The sequence below is a fragment of the Syngnathus acus genome, chromosome 6 (genome assembly GCF_901709675.1).
Source record: "Syngnathus acus chromosome 6, fSynAcu1.2, whole genome shotgun sequence".
Lineage (NCBI taxonomy): Eukaryota > Metazoa > Chordata > Actinopteri > Syngnathiformes > Syngnathidae > Syngnathus > Syngnathus acus.
This window is the reverse complement of record NC_051092.1, coordinates 5527425-5549006: the sequence shown is the minus strand read 5'-3', so window position 1 is coordinate 5549006 and position 21582 is coordinate 5527425. Positions and strand designations below refer to the sequence as shown.

The following is a 21582-nucleotide window of genomic DNA, read 5'->3' as shown; positions in this document are numbered from 1 at the left end:
GCTGCATTCTTGCCCTCTGTTTGTCTGTGTGTCAGCAGATGTTACATGCCAAACCATTCCTTGCTTAAACTACATGTCAAGAAGGCCAAAAATGCCAATTCATATTTTGGGACGCAGTTTGGCAGTCAACTCTGCTCGTCATATACATGCAGATTGCCATATTTGTTGCGAATAATATAACCACTCAGTTTTCTTTGTTTGCTTGTGGCTGCACTTCAAGATGGTTAAAAGAATTGGGCCCTCTAAGTGCTGGTCGGTGGCCTTCATCCCTTCCCCCATTTTTTGTTTTCTCTGGCTTTTGCATTCCTTTCAAGTTAAAACACTCAGTGGTGGAAGGTCGGGGCCAGTTAGGCCTTTTCTGCTGAAGCTACATTTACAACCTAAATGCAATTTAATTTGCCAACATTCAAATGGTACTAATTTAATCCCAACAGTTCAATTTTTTATTTTAGTGTTTCTCCTCCAGGTTATGATTTTTTTTTTTGGCATATTAAATTTCTGCCTATGTCAATATAATCTGCCCAGGGTGTTCAGAATGATTGTTTCTTTAGCCAATCGGATTTCTTTCAAATTCGTTGTCAAAAAGCCAAAGTAGGCCCTCAATGACTTCATTTTTGTCCTGTGTTGGGTTGTGAGTTCAAAACATGTTGTAGTAAACTTTGACCATGATACACATATCTGTAGCAATCTGCACACAATAAATTAATCAGTGGCACAATTATTCTATTTTTGGTTTTTATAACTGACAACACTTACCGAAGGTCCATGTACCCAACCCTTGACATGTGTCCACACATTAAGTAAACATGACCTTCACACTGTAACATGATCTCATACACCAGATATATATAAAAAAAAAAAAGTTGCCTTTCCCTTTGTTGCTAAGTTTATTATAACAGTAGTTGTAAAGCAGTAGAAGAGAAACTGTACTTGCAAGTGAATGCTTTTACCAGGGCAAGCGCATTGTTTGAATTTGATTATTTAGCTCACCCAAAGGACAAAAACCAAATCAAATACTGCCACCGCCATCATAGTTTTAGCATTTCTTTTTATTTGTGCAAAGCAGAAATACAAGTGAGGTTCATGCTTGCCATAATGCAGTAACTGAACTTCATTTTTCAATTTTGCATTAAGGATTAATTACCGATAGTGTTGTACTGAATTTCATCAAATTAAAGTACAGTATATCAACCAGAATAATAATCAGTTATTGAACATTGTAACTGAACGTGTTACTTCAATTCTGTTTCTCTTGGAGCAAGTTAGCCCAGAATGAACATGTAGATGCAGCAATAACAGATTATTATAATCATCATTATTTTTTACATAACATAGAAATGTTTAGCATGATTGAAAGAAAAAAAAAAAAGACTCAAAGCTATATACAGTCTAAAATTTAAAACACACCGACAGGAACCAGTGAAGCAATTAAGACGTTTGCCTCTATAGGCTTGTAAATTGTTTGGTCTCATTGTAGTTTGTCCAATTGAAGACTAATTGCATGTTGTATTAGTTTGACTTAATGACGTTCAAGGTTTGTGGCACTTGTTAGTTTGCAGGACCTTGGCCAGATAAACGCAAGCTTTAACCAGCCACTCATTTCATTCATAATTTTAATCAATCAATCAATCAATCAATACATGCCCAAAGTGAAGTAAAGGCATAGAGCTCTTTCTTACTGTATATGAGGATGTAAAAAGCAATGTGAAACAAACCAAAAACTAGCAGATATTCTGTTGAATGTAACAAAATAATAATACTTGATTCATACTTTCATGTGAAAACACCTCAAATGTTTTTTTAGTTTTATGGACAATATTCTGATGCATCCCATTGCATCTCCAAATCACTGAACTACAAATATAATACATAAGTTAAACAAAATGAAGGATAATAGTCAAGTAAAATGAAAAAACAAACAAAACAAAACTACTCAAATGAGTCCCAGTTCAGCACTGAAGTACTTAAAAAAAAAAAAAAGAAATTCTCTCCAGTCCTTTAAGATCAAAAGTGCTACACTGGACATTCAAACACATTTCCATCGTTCCAGCATCGGACAACTGGCAGAACACAGAAGAAGATGACGATGGGAATCATTTCCCTATTGTCTGTGTAACTCACATATACTAAGAACCATGACTCTTAACATAAACAATATGAGGTAATACCAACGGTACACTTCACAGGGTCACATTTTTGGGGTTTTCCAAAATCAAACTGAGTGGCCCTCAAGGCAGACACAACTGTCGATTGCTGTTTAGATAGCTAAACAAATTTATTAGACCACCACCCAATGTAAGCTTAATTAATGCAGGGTTGCCAACTAAAACGGTCTGTCACTATACATACTTTGCGAGTCAAATGTTGTTAGAGTAGCTGCTCACAATTAAAGGAGTTTAAAATGATTGTTTTAATCCTATATATAAATATTACTTTCTTGAACTCCTGAACTGAAAATTCGTTTCAATGATCGAATGCTATCCGACTTCTCTGAAGCGTTCAGTTTCTCATCTTAAGAGCACTTCATAACGTTAGATGGTGATCTAATGCATTTGTGAAGCGATCTAAGTCCATAAACTTTTTAAAGTAATTGCACAGATTTCAGTACATCAAATACAAAGCATTTTGACAGTGAATATAAAATATTAAGTAAAGCAGATGCCTACTGATGATGACGTACTTTTGTTTTGATTTCTTTGACGGCTCTTATGGGCATTGACAATTTTGCAATAATATTTGTCTTTTCATATTCAAAAACAAAACAAAAATGCACAGATGTAAGGGCATAAGATACAATTTGTCTTTTATGTCTTCTTCACTCAACACTCTACTGGTCTGGTATTGAAAATGAGAAAAATCATTTACTGGCATACATAATTCATTTATATCGCAACTGTAAATACTGTGCAGTGTATCAAAACTATTTTTTTTTCTGAATTATATTGACATGCAACTCTCCACTTACCAATTGAGAAGAAGGCAACGAGTTATCAAGGTCATAACGCATAAGATGGAATGTTGTTGTTTTGGTGAGCTGTCACTACTGGCACTGCTTATTCCCGTATTAATTATTCACATTTAGACAAAGTACGCCTCGCTGCGTGAGGAGCCATGTCGGATTTTGCGTGCCGTTATATAAGATAAGACGGTTTCACATTGATGATTTGAATCGGATCGCGTTCAAGTCAGAACAATCCCTTTCCCTGGCCTAAAAGCTAAAATTGCATGTTTACCAACTGTATAATGTCAAGTGATAATCTCACCAGTAAAACAGTCCATTAGTAACAGAGAAGGCCAGGTTACTGGTACTTTTAGGTTTATATATAATATACATAGTTGGATGCTTAAGTAAGCAGAAATCTACCACAAGAAGTTCACGTTTTGGCTCTTTCCCACAGAATGATCAATACATATACATTGATGCAATGTTAATATGTCCAGTCTAGCTTCAACTGAAATCCATTTTCAACCTGCTTCAGTCATAGCATACTGTATATTAGTTGATTCACTCAGCAATGCAGAAGCGGAGATAGGCCTGACAAGATTATTTGTCAGCAAGCAGATGAACTTTTTGAGCTGCAGCGGAATTTGGAGCACCTAGACTCGTGATTCAATCGGGCACCGCCGGTACCAACAGCAGCCAGCATATACTCTTGTGGCAGAGTGTAAGTAAAGCATGGAATCTGTATCAGCTAGTATGACCTCGCTCAGCTCGGAAGGTTGTCCAACTTTTTTGCTCTATTAGACAGCCCACATTTTCTTCTGCTGGAAGTAGGCGTCAAATCTCTCCTGGGCATACTCCTACAAGGAAGAACATTTTCAGGAAAATACAGATTAGACATTTTGGTAGATAATTCACTCGGCATTTTCAATCTCGGTGTAGTAAATTTACATGTTAAATCATTTGCATTATTTCAGTAAAGTGACACAAAACTAGGCCTGGGTGATTCTGTGACGATTGCAATACATTTCAGGTCCGTTACAATGATCAGGTGTGTGCGTGTGTTTCTCAATCATGCCTCGTTCCACAGCCATAATCCAGTAAACGTCGCTAATGCAATGCTACAGACGCAAACAGCTATTATATTCAGAGGAGAAGAACCTGATCACATGCGTGACAACAGCCAATCAGCGACCACCTTTTGCTTCCTTGTTTCTGTTGCCGCAGAAATTTGGGATATCGACTTTGGCCATTGTGACCACAGACTGCAGCTGTTCACTCATTGATTTGACAACTGAAAAATGTTAGACCTTGGGCGGAGGTCTATTGCGTTCATGAGTGCATGACACACAAATTAGAGAGCAATGCGCCAAAGTCCAACACGCAGTCATTTTGACATGGCAGTCTGACCTGACCTATGCCGACCAGTTCTTAACAAAAATATTAACTGCCCCACTCATCGAGTCAATTGTGCTTACTGTTTATTTTTGTCATTAATTCATGTTTGATTACCTTTCTTAATCAAATAAAAATGTAAAAGTTAGGGTTAAATCGCATCACTCACCAAATATCCAAACTTGATGGTGGATAGACGGGCCTGGATGATAGACCACAAACCCCAAAAGAAGTGAGATGCAAGGGAGAACCTGCGGTCCAAAGCAAAACACGCAGACACTTGTTTTAGACATTGCCAATCCAATGAGTCTCGGATGCGGTCGCTTCACTAACCTGTTAACCTCCATGTAAACGTCCTCCTTCATTTTCATTTGGTCCTCTTGACTTAAGTTGTCAAATCCTTGGTCAAACGCACGTAGGTAATTTTCAATGAAATGGAGCTGTGCAGAGACGTCACAAGTTTGGTTAAATCACTATTTGATGCGGAAACCGCCCGTGTGTTCAAGACAAAATATTCACGACAACTCACCTGCTGAGCTTTGGAAGGATAAGCCTGAGCGTTCACTTTGAAGAAAGGAAACTCGTCACAGTTGTAGTCGTACATCCATTCGCAGAAATGGTTACCAATATCAAAGCCCCTGCAACAAATGAAAATAATAATAAGGCGACCGATTTATATGAAAGGGCTCACAATGGATATATTATTTCAGAGAATTTGTGACAGCAATATATCCGAATAAATGCCCTATGAAAATCTGCCAAATTTTCCACATATGGAGTTGGGGGACCAGACATTATTTCGGTTTTTATTTGTCTTTTTCCAGCAGTAATCTCTTGTAGCAAGGGTATCGCTTGCTCTAAAGATTAGCATGTTACTGACCCCCACATAAATAAGAGTCCTCGGTCCAACTCGTGTGTTTTCCTGCACTTTCCTCCACTTGAGGAGAGCAGAAGATCATGTTTTTCCATTGAGGTTCACTTCTTTGTTGTTAGGCTCCCTGCACTGAAGACCTGTGGCTTGGTGCTCTTCACATCAACAGAATCACAGCAGATGTAACATTATTGTTTCAATTGATGGGTCGTGGACAAACATACTACGTGTGTGTGTGGTATGCCATTTGTGTACAGTACGTCACATGACCACAGTATATGAGGAGCCTCAAAGGGGCTGTGCAAGAGTGGAGTGGGGGCAGCTGGGGGATGGGACAAAAGGACTGTGGGAGAAAAAGCAAGCTTTGTCTGCTATTCAGTCGAGACTAGTGTAAGCGATTCGGTTTACCCTTGGAATCCGTAAAGAATGATACACAAGCGCTCAAGGACGACCGGGCTGTCGACTCTTGAAACGCAGCACGGCAAGCATAATGCACCGTCATTGCATCAGGCTCTGGATACTGTCGCTCTATGCTTTCAAACTGCTTGCTCTCGCTGGCCTGTCAAGTTATGGTTACATAATAACTGCAGACACTATTTCGACATGGCAAGCACTTAGTGGCCATGAGGATGTATTGATTCCATCCAGGCTTTGTGCCAGGTGGTGTTTTTTTTCCTCTCCTTTGCCCCATCGATCTAGACATTTCTGCTGAGTAGGTTGGGGTTTTTGAACATTCAGTTTCTCTATCAGCACGCACATATACCTGTAGCTGCACAGCAAGTTAAATAAGAGTACTATAAACTTGAGAGAATGAGGGAAGTTGATAGTTGTCTTTCAATTCTGCAGACAGAATGAGTATCGGTATCATTTTATGCTAAAACGTACATAAATCTTCAGGTTTTCAAAGAATATTTGGAAAGGTGTTGACTTTGTTTTTTCAAGGAACTGAGAGAATCAGCTATTTTAGAAATTGAGAGAATCCTGACTTTATAGACAGGGCCAGACTGAGATGTACTTTTTGAAGCCGATGCTGATTCTGATACGGATTTTTGGCAGAAAAAAAAAAAATACTGATGACTGATTGATTTGCAACTTAAATTAAAATAATACATAAAACAAAACAACACACATTTCATTCTATATATTTAAGCATACAAGGTTATGAACTTGAATGGCTTCTATTTACAATTCGTGCGGAGAGTGAAAAGATACCTGTAATTATAGCTGCTGTACTCAAAGTCAATGAGCATCAGCTTCTGCTTGTCCGACTGATGGTGGCCTTTAAGTAACAAGATGTTTCCTAAAACAAAAATGTTTTATATTTCTGTCTGTTTGTCACTGCAATGTAGATTTGACGTTATTTTGCACAAACGGGATCGATCAGCATATCTTTACCTTCTTGACAATCATTGTGGCAAAACACCACTGGGGAGTGAGTGGACTCCAGCAAAGATCTGGAACAAAGAAAAAAATATGTCAAGTAGTGCACGTCGCAAAACCTGTGTTATGCTTTAGCCACATTTTATAAATTATATGATAGAGACTTCTTTTTTGTTTGTTTTGCTGACTGACAGCCAACAATCTGTGTTGGAAAGGTCATCCGGGAAGAGGAAAATATAACACCATCCAGTATATCATCGCTTTCTTGAGGTTTCTTTCCATTTTTTCGAGCAGCGAGAGCTCTACCTTCACATACCTACTTAACACCAAACAACTTACTTGAGCAAATCCATCTCCTGTAGTAGGTTGTAGCCAAGCAAGCGGTTGAAGCGGCGCAAGTGAGATTCTCGAGTAAAGTTGAGCCTCATGACTTGGCTTAAATACCTGGTGCCAAACACAAAGAAATATTCACTTCACATATGAATTATGTCAGTCAGCACACAGCATATTATAAAAGAGGCACCAGGAATCTCTCAATACTTGCATGTTGATACACTGCAAGTGGATGTCACACACAGAAAGGTCAAAAAGGTACTAGGACATATTTTGAACTTTGGAGAATTAATGTACATGACAACAAAGCCTTTATGAAGATAGTGCTGAGACCCAAAGAGGGTCTTGCTTTTGGTATTTCTAAGAAGTTATACAAACAGCATTGTTGGAACACATTTGGCTTAAATGCAGACCTTAATCATGTGATTTAATTTATTTCATCTCAATTACAATTGTAAGTAAACCAACAGAATTATTTTTTATGTTACAATTACATCTGTGTAGTAATATTTTAATATTTAGTCATAACAAATAAAATTGCAATTTATTCATCTTGACATATAATAAAAAAATAAAAAAGACATAATATTTGCACTAACTGATCTAAAATGAAACAGCAATCATGCCGCATGACGAGTAATATGGGTACTTCTCACATGTCATAAACCACTATTTTGGAATTTTCCATGCAGAAAAGTGGAACAGGACACTGGACTTTGTCACTACACAGTGACAAGCGTAATCTTTGTCAACACCTACTCGACATACTTTGAGTCAGTTCGAACGGAAGTACAGCACGATATCAATGAAGTTATCGGAATCTAGGCATGTTATCTTTAAAAGTGGGGAATGTTGACTTTGGCTGGACGTAAAAGTGGTGTAGTCTTGTGAATTGTATCAACTGAGTTTGCAAAAACTGGTTTTACAACTAGAAAGGAGACAGGCGGTGTAATTAGAGGTTGTACTATTTTGACCAGCCTACTTGCTGAGTACTATTTCCAGAACCACGCCATGTAGGAAAACTACTGGACAGCTAATATGTTATAGCCATGGCCTATGTTAAAGAAGATATAAAATACACATTCAGTATAGTTATAAGTGTCATATTGGTACTAATCCTTTAATATATTGAAAAACTAATTGTAGCAGCAGTAAGAGTGTAATTCTAAAGTTCATCACAAGTAATGTATAGCGTTAAAAAAAAGGATGTTCTATGCATTCCCACTAATTTAATTGTGATTAATATCACGTTTGTGAAATATGTATTAAGCGGCAAAATCTCACGATATAACCAAAAGCCCTGGATTTTGAATTAAAATATGACAATAATGAATACATTTGAGTACTTCAGAGAAAAAGTGATTGAGCCAGTGGTGACAGCATCCGGAAAATGAATGACGCTAGCTCTGTCTCAATTAGGGCCAGTAAAATCCACGAGTCAGTTTAGTAAACTTACTTGTCCATGGTTCCAAACAACCATTTGGGCTCCTTGTTGAAAGGCATTCTCATTCCATGAAACTTGGCCATTTTCTCTGCAACCTCAGCCGAAATGCTTGGGTCACTCAGCTCGCATGTTTCCAGCTTACGGCTCTGTCAATACATACAGTCATACGTTTGAATTAAAAGCAGGGGGTTATGTTCTCTAATATACACAGACTGGCTACAAAATTAAAAGCAAATCGAATACAAGCGTCGCCTTTCTAAATGAGTTGACCCAATTCAAATTCTAGACATAGTTCTCCACATGATGAAGTGAGGTTCTAAAATCCTGCAAACTCCAACCACTACGAAACCAAAATTATAAACATAATATATACTTCTCTGAAAGTGTGAATATAGACGGAATATTTTGCAAGACAACCTATTTGATTTAGTCCTGGGATCTCAGAGTGTGCAAGTGGTCATCAAGTTCTGGTTGAGTGAAATCTGCATTTATTTCAGCTAACGAGAACAAAACATTACATGACTCATAAATACTTCGAATCCATGTGCTACAATGCTAAGTTTGACCTCAGAGTGCAAGTTTCCAAACTTTCCATTCAAACGTAACACGTTAGTAATAAGTGGTAACCTACAGGCATATATTGCTCCAGTCGTCCCTGCGGGAAAATACCGTAGAGTTTAGGTCCCAATTCCCTCTCTGCCAGGATTGCAAACATCACACTCTCCAGGACCATGGCCTCTGCACCCTGAAACAGACATGCAATAAACGTAAGTAACAACTGCGGAAGTCTGACACTGCCTTAACAAACAGGCCAAACAACGTCCGCTGACAAAATGATCCACCACAAAGGAAAACAAAAAACAGGACATTTAAAAAACTCTTTGTAGGGCATATCAAAAGAAATTTGACGTCATTACCCTGGCAGGCTCAACCTTATACCAAATGCTTTCTATTAGATATGCATATATTATGTATTAAGGTATACAGGCTGAAGTCAAGAAACAAGATGGAGGAGAAAAGCTGGAGAATGGAGTCAAAGACAAATATTCTGTGCTTGCTGGCTAGTTGGATTTGCTCGTCAGAGCTGTGCGGGAAACACAGCAGATGGATTAAAACTTCCAAAAAGCCTTGGCCCACTGACAGCACCAATCACCATTGAAGCTTCTGAAGCAAAGTAGACAGCCTCGTCTTTCTTCCTTTATCTTGGTAGAACACAAATCTCACACCCCGACGTACTCAATGAACTCCACCAGAGACCACGGTTAACGACAAAAAAAAAATGCATCTTGGTTCTCCTTGACAGCTAATCTAATTGATATTCATTGACTAACTGCAATGTCTTGAGAGCTTTAGTTGTCTACAAGGCATGTGAAAATAAAGCCATTGCTCACTGAAAAGTGAACTGTAGCAATGGCAGTTTACTAATTAGCAATGTGCAAAATGCTACCACTTTTAACTTTGACTTCAAAGAATACCCTTGAGATGAATGGCTGCAGAACATTAGGATGACTACTGAGTTCTTTGGCCACCAGCCAGGGAATGTAGTAAGATTTCCTGTCTTACAGGAAACAGCTCTGCCTTGTGACAATAATTGATAGATCTTGACATTTTGATTTTCTCTAAGGTACAAATGTCTCTCGAAGACCTCTAGAAGACAGGTACAAGTATTACGATTGATACACTTTTGTGAATTAATTTCAAGTACAAACCAAAAACGATGACAGCTTGTCAAAGGGGTCATTGAGAATTTGGTATCGCTTTGGAAAGAAACACGCGCCTGTATTTCGGCACAAAAAGCCAAGTCTGTTTTGATGATGGTTGACTCTAAGCAATGAGTTACAATCTCAAACCAGCAAATTGTCAAGCAGCAACAACAAGCAAATGTAGCAAGAAGCATGACGATAATAAATCTTGTAATAGTGATTGCAATTGAGCCACAGTTAAGTGTGGAGCATATGAAGCACGCCGCCAAACCACCACCAATAAATACAATCCAAATTACGCTTGAAATGCATCCACAAAAATACTCAACGTGCTTTATTTTATTTTTTTTCTCAACATATATATCTAACACTCGGAAAACTGCTGGGCAATAATGCTCAACCAAACGCTAACAATTCCACAAAGATATACTGGATAAAGAAGAGAAATGTGCAGTTGCTAACATTTGTATAAATTGCCATTTGACCTGGAATACAATGGCAAGAAAATAGCCATCGATTAAAATAAACTCAAATGTCCATTCAACAAATGGCTCTTGAATAACTAAACCAATGAAAATACAACTATAGTCTATGCCAGTCAATTACCCACACCTCCTCACACGTACTAATTTTGACACTGGAAGTTGAGCTGATGTCAAATATCAATGTTACGATATAACATGGCTAGCCTTGGAATGTTTCAGCGGGTCCACTGTCAGCTAGTGGAAGCTGCTCCAGCAATAAGCCAGTTTAGGTAAAGATGATAACTACATTTTACCTTCCGCAGGAACCTGATCTGAAATGAGACCCTGGGCACCTAAAAGTCAATGTGGGTCGGATCTGACAAGGCCGCAAATAGTTGGTGTTATGCAACACTGGTCTACGTGTGTGCAAGTCTAAAGACAACTTTGGCCATCAAAGTAGAAGCAGATACTGCACCGTGCTGCACGGCAGTCGCCTATAACCCCAAAACGAATAGCGCAATGTCATTCCGTCTAAGACAAATAGGATTTACCTGGACCAGACACTGCAGACGATCAAGGTTAATTTATCTCTGCAGCTCAGTCTTTGAAAGACTTTGCTTCAGAGACTCACTGAGCCCAGCCCGCAATCTCACTGTGGAGCAACACAAGGATATTGACAATTGTTGAGGAGACTATTCAAACTATTCAGATGCCGGTAGTGAAACTGCCCAAAACTGGAGTGTGCTCCAAAAATAACCTACATCCATGCTCTCTGGATCAATTTATACTGTATGTGTTTGTAATGCATGCTACCAGTGTGTGTTTGGCTAATGAATGGTAAACAAAAGAAAAAGCTGTTACCATTCTATCCCAGAATCTAATGACTTCATTTCAATCACATGATGGAGCGGGTTGTGAGTCACCCTCACAATTGAGAGGTCAGAGTGACTAAGAGGTCATTGTGAGGCTTGCGGGTGCCTCAAGCTGCTATCTTGAACTGAACTCATTCATGGGGGCCTTCTTTGTAAAACAACTTGATGAGTCATCCACTGCCTATTGTGCCAAACAGATTTCATTTCCTGAAAAGTATTACAAATCATCCACTGCCTATTGTTCCAAACAGAATTAATTTCTTGAGAAGTATTACAAATTATTCCCTGAGGCTGGAGAGATGTTTATTTTGGAACGTAAGCGCAACCACCCACAGGGTTGCCGAAGAAGGACATTGATTATTGAATGGGTTTTCGATGAACATAGGAACATGCATTGGCACCATTTTCTGTTACTTACTTGAAAGTGATTCTCTTTGTTTGACTGTTGGGATTCCCCTTTATTACAGGACATCTATCAACAAAAGAAAGAGGAAGAACTATCCATGAATACATAAGAAACCATCCAAAGTGAGCGATGCGTATGGCGCAGATAATACAGTATGAATTTTTATTTTATTTTTTTAAACGTTTATTTCGAACATTAAAGAAATACAGGAAAATGAATTCACACGCACAAACACACGCATGCCTGCTCACGCACATACACACACACTGTTTCGTACATAACTCAAGAGAACGATAAAGTACTATCCCGGTGTGCTTTCCGACCCCGACCTTATTGAAAGTATTTACTGAAGCGGAGCTAAAACGATCAACATCGATTTTATGAATTTACTCCTGGTACAATATTCCATTGGCATACCTCCATTGCTGAGAAACGCCATCACCGGCGTAAGTAAAGTTTGTTTAATCATTAGTAGCTGTGCACCGTGGCAGTGAAATCAAACGCCTTTAATCGTGTTAGCTTATGATTAAACATCACTAAGTCCTAAAATGAGACACTGTGTTGCTGTTACCTTGGTGAAGGACACAGTGTCTCTGCTCTCCTACATCTCCAGCAATAAAAGCCAAGTTTAGATTCGAGTCATTATCACATCCATAGTCAGCGGTTATTAACTAGTTTGGGTCTCATTGATGCTTAATCTATTAGGCACAACCGCAAAAAAAATGGCTTAATCGCGGAACATGTTTAACTTAATATGTCAAATGGGATTCCTTTTGGTTTTCAGTCATCGTGTCAGTGCTTCTTCATAAAAGTATCAACACATTTGTGAACAAAGAAACCTTACGACTCAAGTGTAGGTAAGTATTACCATTTGAAATCTTAATTATTGCTAAGCGCCTATTGATCAAAATATGCTTTACTGTGGGTGTGGCTTTCTTTGGAGCAGAAAGAGAAAAAAAGAAAGAGAGAGAGAGAGAGAGAAAAAAGGGGGGTCCTGTTAAAATGCAGCTGTGTGTGCGTACGTGCGTGTGTTCACGCGCGTGACAATTTGCACATAAACAATGGGGAAAACCACAACCAGAAGCTGTGTCCAACTGTCCAAGCATTCCTCTTGTAGAGGTAACATAGGAATTAGCCCAGAAAGTGCCAGTATCCCTAAATTCAGCCTTCAAGTAGCACCCACCCCTTTTTTGCTTTTTTGTATTCAAGGGAAAAAATATTGCAATGTGCATTGTGAATGTGGGATATTATTCATGCTTATTTATTTAAACCTGTTTATTGATATATTGACACTTTCATCTGCTGTCGTTTATTTATTTCATCACGGGTATCTATTGCATCTACCAATGTATACATTGTCTATCTGTTTATGTATTTAATCGTTCATTCATATTGCTGTCATCTATCCGTCCGTTGGTGACCATGGATGTTGTTGAAGCCCCCTTAAAATGAAGTTGTGTTCTGTAGGTATTTTTTTTTATTCATCCTATGCCCCCTAGCTTTGAACATCTTGCAAATGTTGTTCCAGGTGACTTGCCAGAGTATAATCACTTGGATGTTTAGAAGAAAATGGAAATTGACAGGAGAGGTGTTGAACACTTTGTTTTCTCACTGCACTGTAACTTATTAGTGTTGGCAGTGTGTAATACGACTTTGTATTAGTCTGAGATTTTCAGAGATCTCATACTGTACCGTGACTTTTGGTGGGTTCAACAGGGGAACAAGAGTGCCCAAGGCAGGCTCCTTTTGGAAGCCTACGGCAAAGAACACATGCATGTACAGCCATGGGGGTACATCACTATGTACGACAATGGCTAACACGTGCGTAAACACACAGACACAACAGGAGTGAAGGCATCACTGCTCATGCATGCATACACTATCATCAGCTTATGACCTTCAGACAAACACCGGCGTGCGCACGCGCACACACAAACACACACAGTACCACAAAACCCTTCCACCTTTTCTCTCTGTCCCCCATCACATTGCTACAGTGATCGCCATTTGTTTGTTTGTCGTCTGCCAACCAAATACTGTTTGAGCAGATACAACAGTAGTATCCCATCCTTATCTCATTTTTAACTGTGTGTAAGAAAGAGAAAGCCGTGAGCTGTTAGACAAATTACAATAATAAAGACACCCACCTGCAGGATGGCCCCATAAAGGCGCAGCAGGATGCTCCTTGGCTCATCTCCAATAGTGTCCACACTGTCTGGGAGGCTGCACAGGAAGAGCTTGTTACTCAGTCCACCCCTGGAAGACACGTTAAATCTTTGATTTACAGATTACAAAGAACCAATAGCAATGCTGAATTATGGGGTTGGGAGCACAATGCCAAACCAGATCCAGCACTATTTTTCTTTCTTTCTAGTTTGACTCTGTGATGAAATTGTTTTCTGGTTTAGGTCAGGTGACGTTCGCAAGCTGAGCTGTGATTCGTCATGACCTGAGTCGTGAGCATTTGATGTCATTTTCAGTCGACGACAAGAGGCAAAATGGATTTTAAAAGTATTCATGGTACATGTAAAATAATGAAATCACCATATTAACTACAGAAAAAAACATTTACTTTTTACTGGCTAAATAAGTAAAATATCTTTTTGACAGCAAGCATTTGACCTACCAAATCATACAACATAAAATGAATAACAGTTACATTACCTTGTCACTGACTATCTGATTTCAAACTGAAATTGTTGTTAAAGACAACACAAAATAATGATCAAATTCAGGGGCAATGACCAACTTAGACATCAAATAAAATAGATAAAACAAGTTTTAAAGCAGCTTTTTTTCAGGCACAATTTTGTTGGTACGTCAGTCTTGTGAATGTATGTAGGTATAATGTATCATTTTATCCCAGACACATTTTAAATAGAAAACATCCTTTGAATCTGTCTCAACATATACACAACGAAATGATTTTAGCAGCCAATTCTACTGCCCAAAGTCAAGTCAGCTGGGATATGCTCCAGCATGCCTGTGACCCTCGTGAGGATAAGTGGATCAGAAAATGGATGGAGAGAGGAAGAAGGAAAAGGGGCATTTCTCTGACCATGTGTTGACCTGATGATTGTCCGTGCTTTATTTTTTGTAATGTTTTCAGTCAAAATAGTTTGTCATTTAAACCAATGCAACCATGTTACTCATTTTAAAATTATATGAGCCATGTTAGTTTGTGACCAGTCTAGCAAAAACAATTCTATCAGTATTTTCAAACCGCAAAGCAATGCACTGATTCAAAACACTGTGAAATCTAATGCAATGAATAATGATTTATCCTGCAATCTTTTTTTGGACTTTTTTTTCCTCAAATGCCCCGAGCCTTAAGAAGATTGCACAGCAAACACAACAAAACATGACTTGACTTATACATCCCTGATTAAAAAAATAAAAGGCACTGATTGTTGAGCCAGAGGAATTGATTGCTGTTTTTCTTGAAAACATAAAGAAACAGTAAAATAAATGGCCCATCCACTAAATGTGCCAAACCAAAATTGTCCCAATTCTGGAATGGCCTCTACCTCTATACATTTATAGGACTATCAAAGTCATTAAGAGCACTCTGTGGGGAAACTGCAAATAAATATAAATAAATGTAATAAATAAATAAATTAATTAAATTAAATAAATAAATAAATGAGAGCTTGACGTCCCCGATAGTATAGCTTAATGGATATAACAACAATATCACTGTTTCAATCAGATTACAATATATGTGCACGGCACAGAAATTTCAATTTCATTTTAAAAGCAGATTTGCTCCCACTGCGTCAGGGTGCACAATTGCAAAGATGCGCCTTTGTAATCAACGACAGAAAAAACAACGAGACGTACCTTATAATGGAGATCTCAAAGTCGTCCTCTGCAAGTGTTTTCCAGGCCCCATTGAGAAATTCTTTGCACCAGAGGTAAGCATTTAACCGTGTGTCCTGGTCTGGAGTCTCGGGGCGGACCAGCTCCTTGCAGTCGTCCTGAGCATCGGGCTGAACCTGCAAGGCATTCTCTGTTACCAGCAAACCCAGCGACATGGAGGGGGAAGAGGAAACCCCATTGATAAATGTAGTCTTCATTTGAGCTTTTTAAACAAAATACTCAAAAATAAAAAAGAGTCTACGTCGAATTATATCCCTCAACTAAGTATTCACTCTCAAAATGGAAGGATTGGTTGACTCGTTATATAATTTATTTTCAAGCAGTAGACTATCGTTTTTCTCAATTTTTAACTTGGAAAATCGCGACAAAGAGCAATGTGACGTTCGGGCTTTGTAAACGAGACAGCAGCAGCAAACGTAGAAATACTGCTTGGGAATGAGTGAGACGCGATCGTCCGCTGGATTTACACCGAAGATGGAAGGACAGGATGGTGGAGGGTGTGGTCACATGACTCACGTACGCCAATTTCCTCTCTTGATTGGTTGACCAAGATGCGGGATGGTCATTGTGGGCTGGACCAAAACAAACCGGACTTCCGTCGTAACCGTCCACTTCAACATGCGTCACGTAACGCACGCAACATGCTCGTCGACATGACAACGTTGTTTCTGTGAATCCAATATTATAAAGTGAAAAAAAAGATTGCTTGTCTGCTGACATACACATTAATACGTCCTATACGTGATATGTATGAAGGTATAAAAACGAATGTTGAGGGTAGCTGACTCAAACAAGTAAATATATTCAGCAAATGTCAAAATAGATGACAATTAGGAGTTAACTATTAAATCACTGACACTAATATATGGTTGAATCTATTCTTATCTGCCAAAATTGTGGTTAGATTAGCAGAGTACAGGAGTGTGGCGACCCCCAAGACGAGACATTCCCCGCAGCTTTTAAGTAACGCAGTTGTGATGTTTCTGGATTTGAAGGAATTATAGTAGAGTAGCTTGCTACTTGCTCTGTAAACAGTGACGCTAGCTCCTAATGCTCAATTGGATTTTTTTTGGGTAAATTCCAGTTTTTGTGTGCGCGCGCGTGTAATCATTCACATGACATATTAAATGGGATCTCGGTCTGTCTGGTCTGTGGGCCAAATGCGTCCCGATAGTGCCCCCGCATGAGCAGAAGATGCAACGTCACACAACATGTTTACAAAATCAAATATGTTCCAGTATTAGCGTAGTGTCATCCTTTTAGAATTTCATATCTACAGAGGAGTGATGTGGAAGGAGGTACAAATATTTCGGGGGAATGAAGCAAGGCTTTTACATGTCCTTTCATGGAGACACCTACTAAAGATAATGTCACATCATGGCCAAGTGTACCTGTGGAGCACAGAAGGAAACATACTGTCTCAGCCTTTTTATTTGAAAAGAAAATTCTAATTACCATCATTAAAAAATATTTGCCTGCATTTTCCCATCTTGGATGCTTTAACAAAGCAGTAGTTTTAACCCGCTCAAGACCGTGGAGATGACAGTGGACTTCAGGAGAGACCCTTCACCACTTCCACCCCTTACTATCCTCATTAATCCTCCACAGACATCTTCAAGTTCCTGGGATCCACAATCTCTCGGGATCTGAAATGGACCGGCCACATGGACTCTGTCCAGCAGAGGCTGTATTCTGCTGCAATATTGAGCGGCGCGCGCCCTCTAGGCCTCCACTTTACATAGTACAAATACAACCGGTGGCTTTTGATGACATCATGGGCAGCGTAGCCGTCTGCATTAGCGCACAAACGCAACAGAATTTGCCAACTACCGCTTCATTTAAAATAGTTTCGTCCCCTCCGTGCTACCAACACCAACGCCTGATGGGTCTCTATTCAATTCACGGTACAACGAGGAAATAAATAGTTTTTCATCGGAAACGCCTTTGTTTTCTTTTGCATTAGCTAACAGCTAGCAGGCTAGCGAACTGGATTGAGGGTGCCGAACCTGTTCGACCAAAAAGGTAAATACACGGAGTAAACATATTAGTTATGAAAGTATGTAAACTGCTACAGAAGCTACATATTGACTTAAATTAATAGCAATAATGGTGTCAACTGATGATCAATACATTCATTATCTTGGTAAACTATAGCCCGTGTATGTGGTTGTTTGCACCGCATTGCAATTTGAGGCGAATCCGAAGGACACGTGCTTTATTGAATGCATTTGAGTGGTTAACTAGGATATACAGTACGTATCCTATATTTCAGAATAAATCGAGTTGATTATCCCGTAGATGTGTGTATGTGCAATACAGTATCACTAAAGAATAGCACAGAAAACTACTAAAACATTTGATTCATCATAGTCTGTGTGGTCAATATTGATTTGACTGTAAACGCATGTTGAGCAGCTTCCTCTAAGATTATTCTTTTTATCCCTTTGTAAAAACATACATAGGCCTTTCAAAAGAATAGTGATTTCTTTTTTTTTTTTTTCAATGACCAAAGAAATGAAATTCCTATCTGACATGACTTTGCTTTTCACCTATTTAAACTGAAGAGACAGATTTATGGCAAAGCCACACCACAAGACTTCCCGGTGGAGATCCTGACTTCCACCGTTGGCTACTGTTCTGTGCTATCAACATGTCCCCGCGGAAAAGACCCTTGGCTCCTGTAAACAACCGCCGCAAAGCGGGGGATGACTACTTCCCTTTCAACTTCCTGCCAGTGGAGTGCCAGCTACACGTGTTGTCTTTCCTGAATGAGGTGGATAAATGTAGCTGTGCTCTGGTTTGCTTGAGCTGGAGTTGCCTTGTTCGTTCATGGAAACTATGGCGGGTTGCTGACTATTCCCGTCGAGGCGTCTTCCACCTGGGGCAAGAGGGGGTGCTCGTGTCCAATCGAGAGTTTGAGAGGTGGAAATCCTGGGTTCACCTCTACACGCACCATCTCATCTCGCGCCGGGCCAGTCTTCTCACACTGAAGGCCAGCTTTGATTTGGGGGATCGCTGTAATAAGTGGGGTGAGCTGCTAAGCCACCTGTTGGATAATGTCCACTGCAGGGACCTTGGTCAGCTAGACCTCAACTGGACGTTCACACTTCTTCAGCCTCTGGATCTCAGGGTGCACTCCAGCTCCAGTTCTCACCAGGACAGCATCACTAAGATGGACCAGGTAATACTTCATATAGAATGTATTTATTGATTCTACATAAATATTGATGAAAGATAACACTAAAAAGTACATTTTGTTTACTTATGTCTTCTTATTTCCCTGAACCAATGTCATTTGTTTTGACAGGTGACCAATTTCCAGGAGCTGCTGACCAAACTCACTCAGAGCTGTCCCCGTATCAGCAAGATGAGGTTACACTTTGACTGGTCAGATTTGTCAGTGTCTCTCCTCACCCAATTCCAGCAGCTCAAAGTGCTTGAGCTGAAGTTCTTCTGGGTCTTCAAAGGAGTGACTCCATCAACACTGCAGACCCTAACGACATCCCTTCCTAACCTCAAATCACTGACCTTACACATCCTGGTGCCGCTGTGGAATCTTGGTATTTCCTACACTCTCGAGTCGCTTTCTTTGGAGTTCTTGGACGTGTCGCCCAGCAGAGGCCTGGTCTTCTCTTGTCTAAAGCTGCCCGCTCTGCGTGAGCTCAGAGCCAAGAAGATTGTTCGTGGCATTACATTGGACAGGCGCACGAGGCTGAGGATCCAGAGTCGTTGGCCCTGCTTGTACCATGTCCTTCGGGAAGGGACGCCAAGACTGCAGGCCCTCAACAACGAGAGACTTCTTCCGACCTGGAGAGAGAGGAGCTACGAGGAACTGTCGGCCATCCTGGAAGGCTCCTGTTACTGTGTCCAGCATCTTGACAGCTGGCTTTGGTAACCAACCAACTCTGTGGATGTAATTGTCTTCCTCAATTATTGTTTTACATAACTCAGTTTACCGAGTGGGACACAAATAAGTCACATCAGTGGCTGCTAACTTTAGAGCGTCACCAGTCTCAAAGTTAATTGAGAGCACTGGCTATCCACGTAACAAAAACGCAAGGTGCAAGATACTTCCATGGGAACAGTCACAAATGTACACAAGTTTGCTTTCAAAGATGTCAGTGTTGTCTGGCCTAAGAAGATTGCAACAAAAAATGATTAAACTAGGTCATGTATGAAAATGAATGAACTCAGAGCAGTACCGATAATGCAAATATGTAAAGGTGCATTTTTTTTACTTTGTACATTATTTATGATAAAAGAAAACTGTATTCTAAGTGATCTCTGTATTCAATAATAAAGACCACAAAAACGCCTTTTCCAGGACTACCAGCTTCTATAAAATCTTCAAATTGCAACTGGCTTCTGAATATTTTATTTGGAAGAAATGCATTAAGATCTTGTGATTCTGATTCAAGCCTGTTAGGAATGCAAATCAGCTCAGTTTGAGTTTAAGCCAGTGCTGGACCAACTGTTAATCAAACGATGTGTTAATGTACTGGATGTGTTTATTCTTAATTTCCATTGCTCTTGTAGATGTGTAATATTGCTGTACTACAGTGAGTGAGCAATAATGTCTGCAAATTTCCAGATGAGGTTTAGATTATGCACTGTGGATGTAAATTATTTTATCCTCAACTGGATTTTATTTTGATTTCAACTGTTTGGCTCCTCCAGCTGAGAAACCCAAGCAATGCTCTTGCTATTACACATGCTGTTCACTAGAGACCCTTATTGTCTATGTTTTGCTTGTGAACACTTTTGGAGCGCTTTTTGCACGATTCTAGACTAACTGTCGTCAGAACTAGTGGATTGTGATGATTTCATAGGTTGATGTCAATCTATTTAAAATATTCTTTACTGACCAATCATACTTTGATTGCTTTCTCTCATTTCCCCTTAAAAACTGGTTTAAGTTAATTTCTCTGAGTTTACTGTTCAGCACATGTGATTAAACCAAGTCATTGCAAAATTACTTTGCAAAGATTTATGGACTACATGTACAATTTACTAAACAATGGTTTGTGTTGAGTTGGAGGGCCCCAAGATTAAGACTAATGTCATAACAGCAGTTTAGGGAATATAAATGGGTTCAATTGTACTTGTTTGTAAGCAATAAACATTTTTCTCTTGCGGCCTTTAAATCAGTGAGTCCATGTTATTGTGCCACCAACCTGAGAGTGAAACTGTTTCGGCCAGAATCAGGCAATTTAAATGATGGAGGGGGCCACAGTTTTTCATAATCGCTGTTGGGGAGCCCCAAACAACAGCGCACTTCCTAACTAGATGTTTGACAAAAATGACATTTTAAATAAACCCACACTATGTGCATATGTATATCTTTTTTTTACTTGAACCAATGTACAGAAGACTATTGTAATGTTTCAATGCTAAAATGCATTTATAAAAGATCCACTCCTCAACAAAAAAATAACCACATACTGTGTGTGATTTGTTTACACTCTGTACAAAGGGCATAGATGGAGAAGTACCAAGTCTGGCAGTTGCCAACACCAAACTAACAGGAATTGCAAGATCTCATTTTGTGCATGTTTTAGCAAAACTCTACCGACTAGAATAGTTTAATTTTATTTGGGATTCAGAGGGATTATAAATACATGACATGTTTCTGCTGACTCGCATTTGACATAAGTGAACATGACGCGATTAATTAATTCTGAACACAGCCCCCACTGCACTCTTGTGCTACCATATTATCTCAGTTGTTTGCTTTCACTTCAGCACAAAAATATGGACTTTTTAAAATATTTTTGGGGGGTGGTGCACAGGTTGTAGGCAACATTTATGGTTGAAAAGTTGAGAAACTAACTTTGGAATTAACTCACATTTTTTACATCACAAACTCCTGGCATTTGTACGGAAGAGGATTAGGG

The 21582-nt window shown here is 39.3% G+C and overlaps 2 protein-coding genes across 5 annotated transcripts; one reads left to right on the top strand and one right to left on the bottom strand.

The window, feature by feature from the left end:
• Positions 1–1031: 1031 nt before the first annotated feature.
• Positions 1032–16151, bottom strand: chka (choline kinase alpha). Of its 3 annotated transcripts, none has more exons than XM_037254541.1 (12): positions 15650–16151; positions 13957–14065; positions 11822–11875; positions 8996–9109; positions 8377–8510; positions 6927–7031; positions 6603–6661; positions 6420–6507; positions 4866–4974; positions 4670–4776; positions 4506–4587; positions 1032–3801 (listed from the first exon to the last, which is right to left on the bottom strand). In XM_037254541.1, exons 1-12 carry the CDS (start codon positions 15883–15885, stop codon positions 3742–3744), a joined length of 1257 nt encoding a protein of 418 aa, XP_037110436.1. In that variant the 5' UTR covers positions 15886–16151; the 3' UTR covers positions 1032–3741. The 3 variants fall into 3 exon arrangements, with proteins under 3 accessions (XP_037110436.1, XP_037110438.1, XP_037110437.1); XM_037254543.1 differs by lacking the exon at positions 15650–16151 and adding an exon at positions 13502–13563; XM_037254542.1 differs by lacking the exon at positions 11822–11875 and having other exon boundaries at positions 15650–15885.
• A 1297-nt stretch (positions 16152–17448) lies between these two features.
• si:dkey-12e7.1 (uncharacterized protein LOC557553 homolog) lies at positions 17449–20832 on the top strand. 2 transcript variants are annotated; one of them, XM_037255054.1, is made up of 3 exons: positions 17449–17710; positions 18253–18869; positions 18996–20832. In XM_037255054.1, exons 2-3 carry the CDS (start codon positions 18339–18341, stop codon positions 19581–19583), a joined length of 1119 nt encoding a protein of 372 aa, XP_037110949.1. In that variant the 5' UTR covers positions 17449–17710; positions 18253–18338; the 3' UTR covers positions 19584–20832. The 2 variants fall into 2 exon arrangements, with proteins under 2 accessions (XP_037110949.1, XP_037110948.1); XM_037255053.1 differs by having other exon boundaries at positions 18247–18869.
• Positions 20833–21582: the final 750 nt, after the last annotated feature.

Bases quoted from the DNA above. Each gene is read 5' to 3' on its own strand.
- chka (XM_037254541.1), bottom strand. From the start codon at position 15,885: ATGAAGACTACATTTATCAATGGGGTTTCCTCTTCCCCCTCCATGTCG. The intron at 9,110-11,821 runs GTAAGTAACAGA...TGTCTGTTTCAG, and splicing joins ACAAAGAGAATCACTTTCAA to GGTGCAGAGGCCATGGTCCT. The intron at 8,511-8,995 runs GTAGGTTACCAC...ATGTATTGACAG, and splicing joins GACTGGAGCAATATATGCCT to AGCCGTAAGCTGGAAACATG.
- si:dkey-12e7.1 (XM_037255054.1), top strand. From the start codon at position 18,339: ATGTCCCCGCGGAAAAGACCCTTGGCTCCTGTAAACAACCGCCGCAAA. The intron at 18,870-18,995 runs GTAATACTTCAT...TTGTTTTGACAG, and splicing joins GCATCACTAAGATGGACCAG to GTGACCAATTTCCAGGAGCT.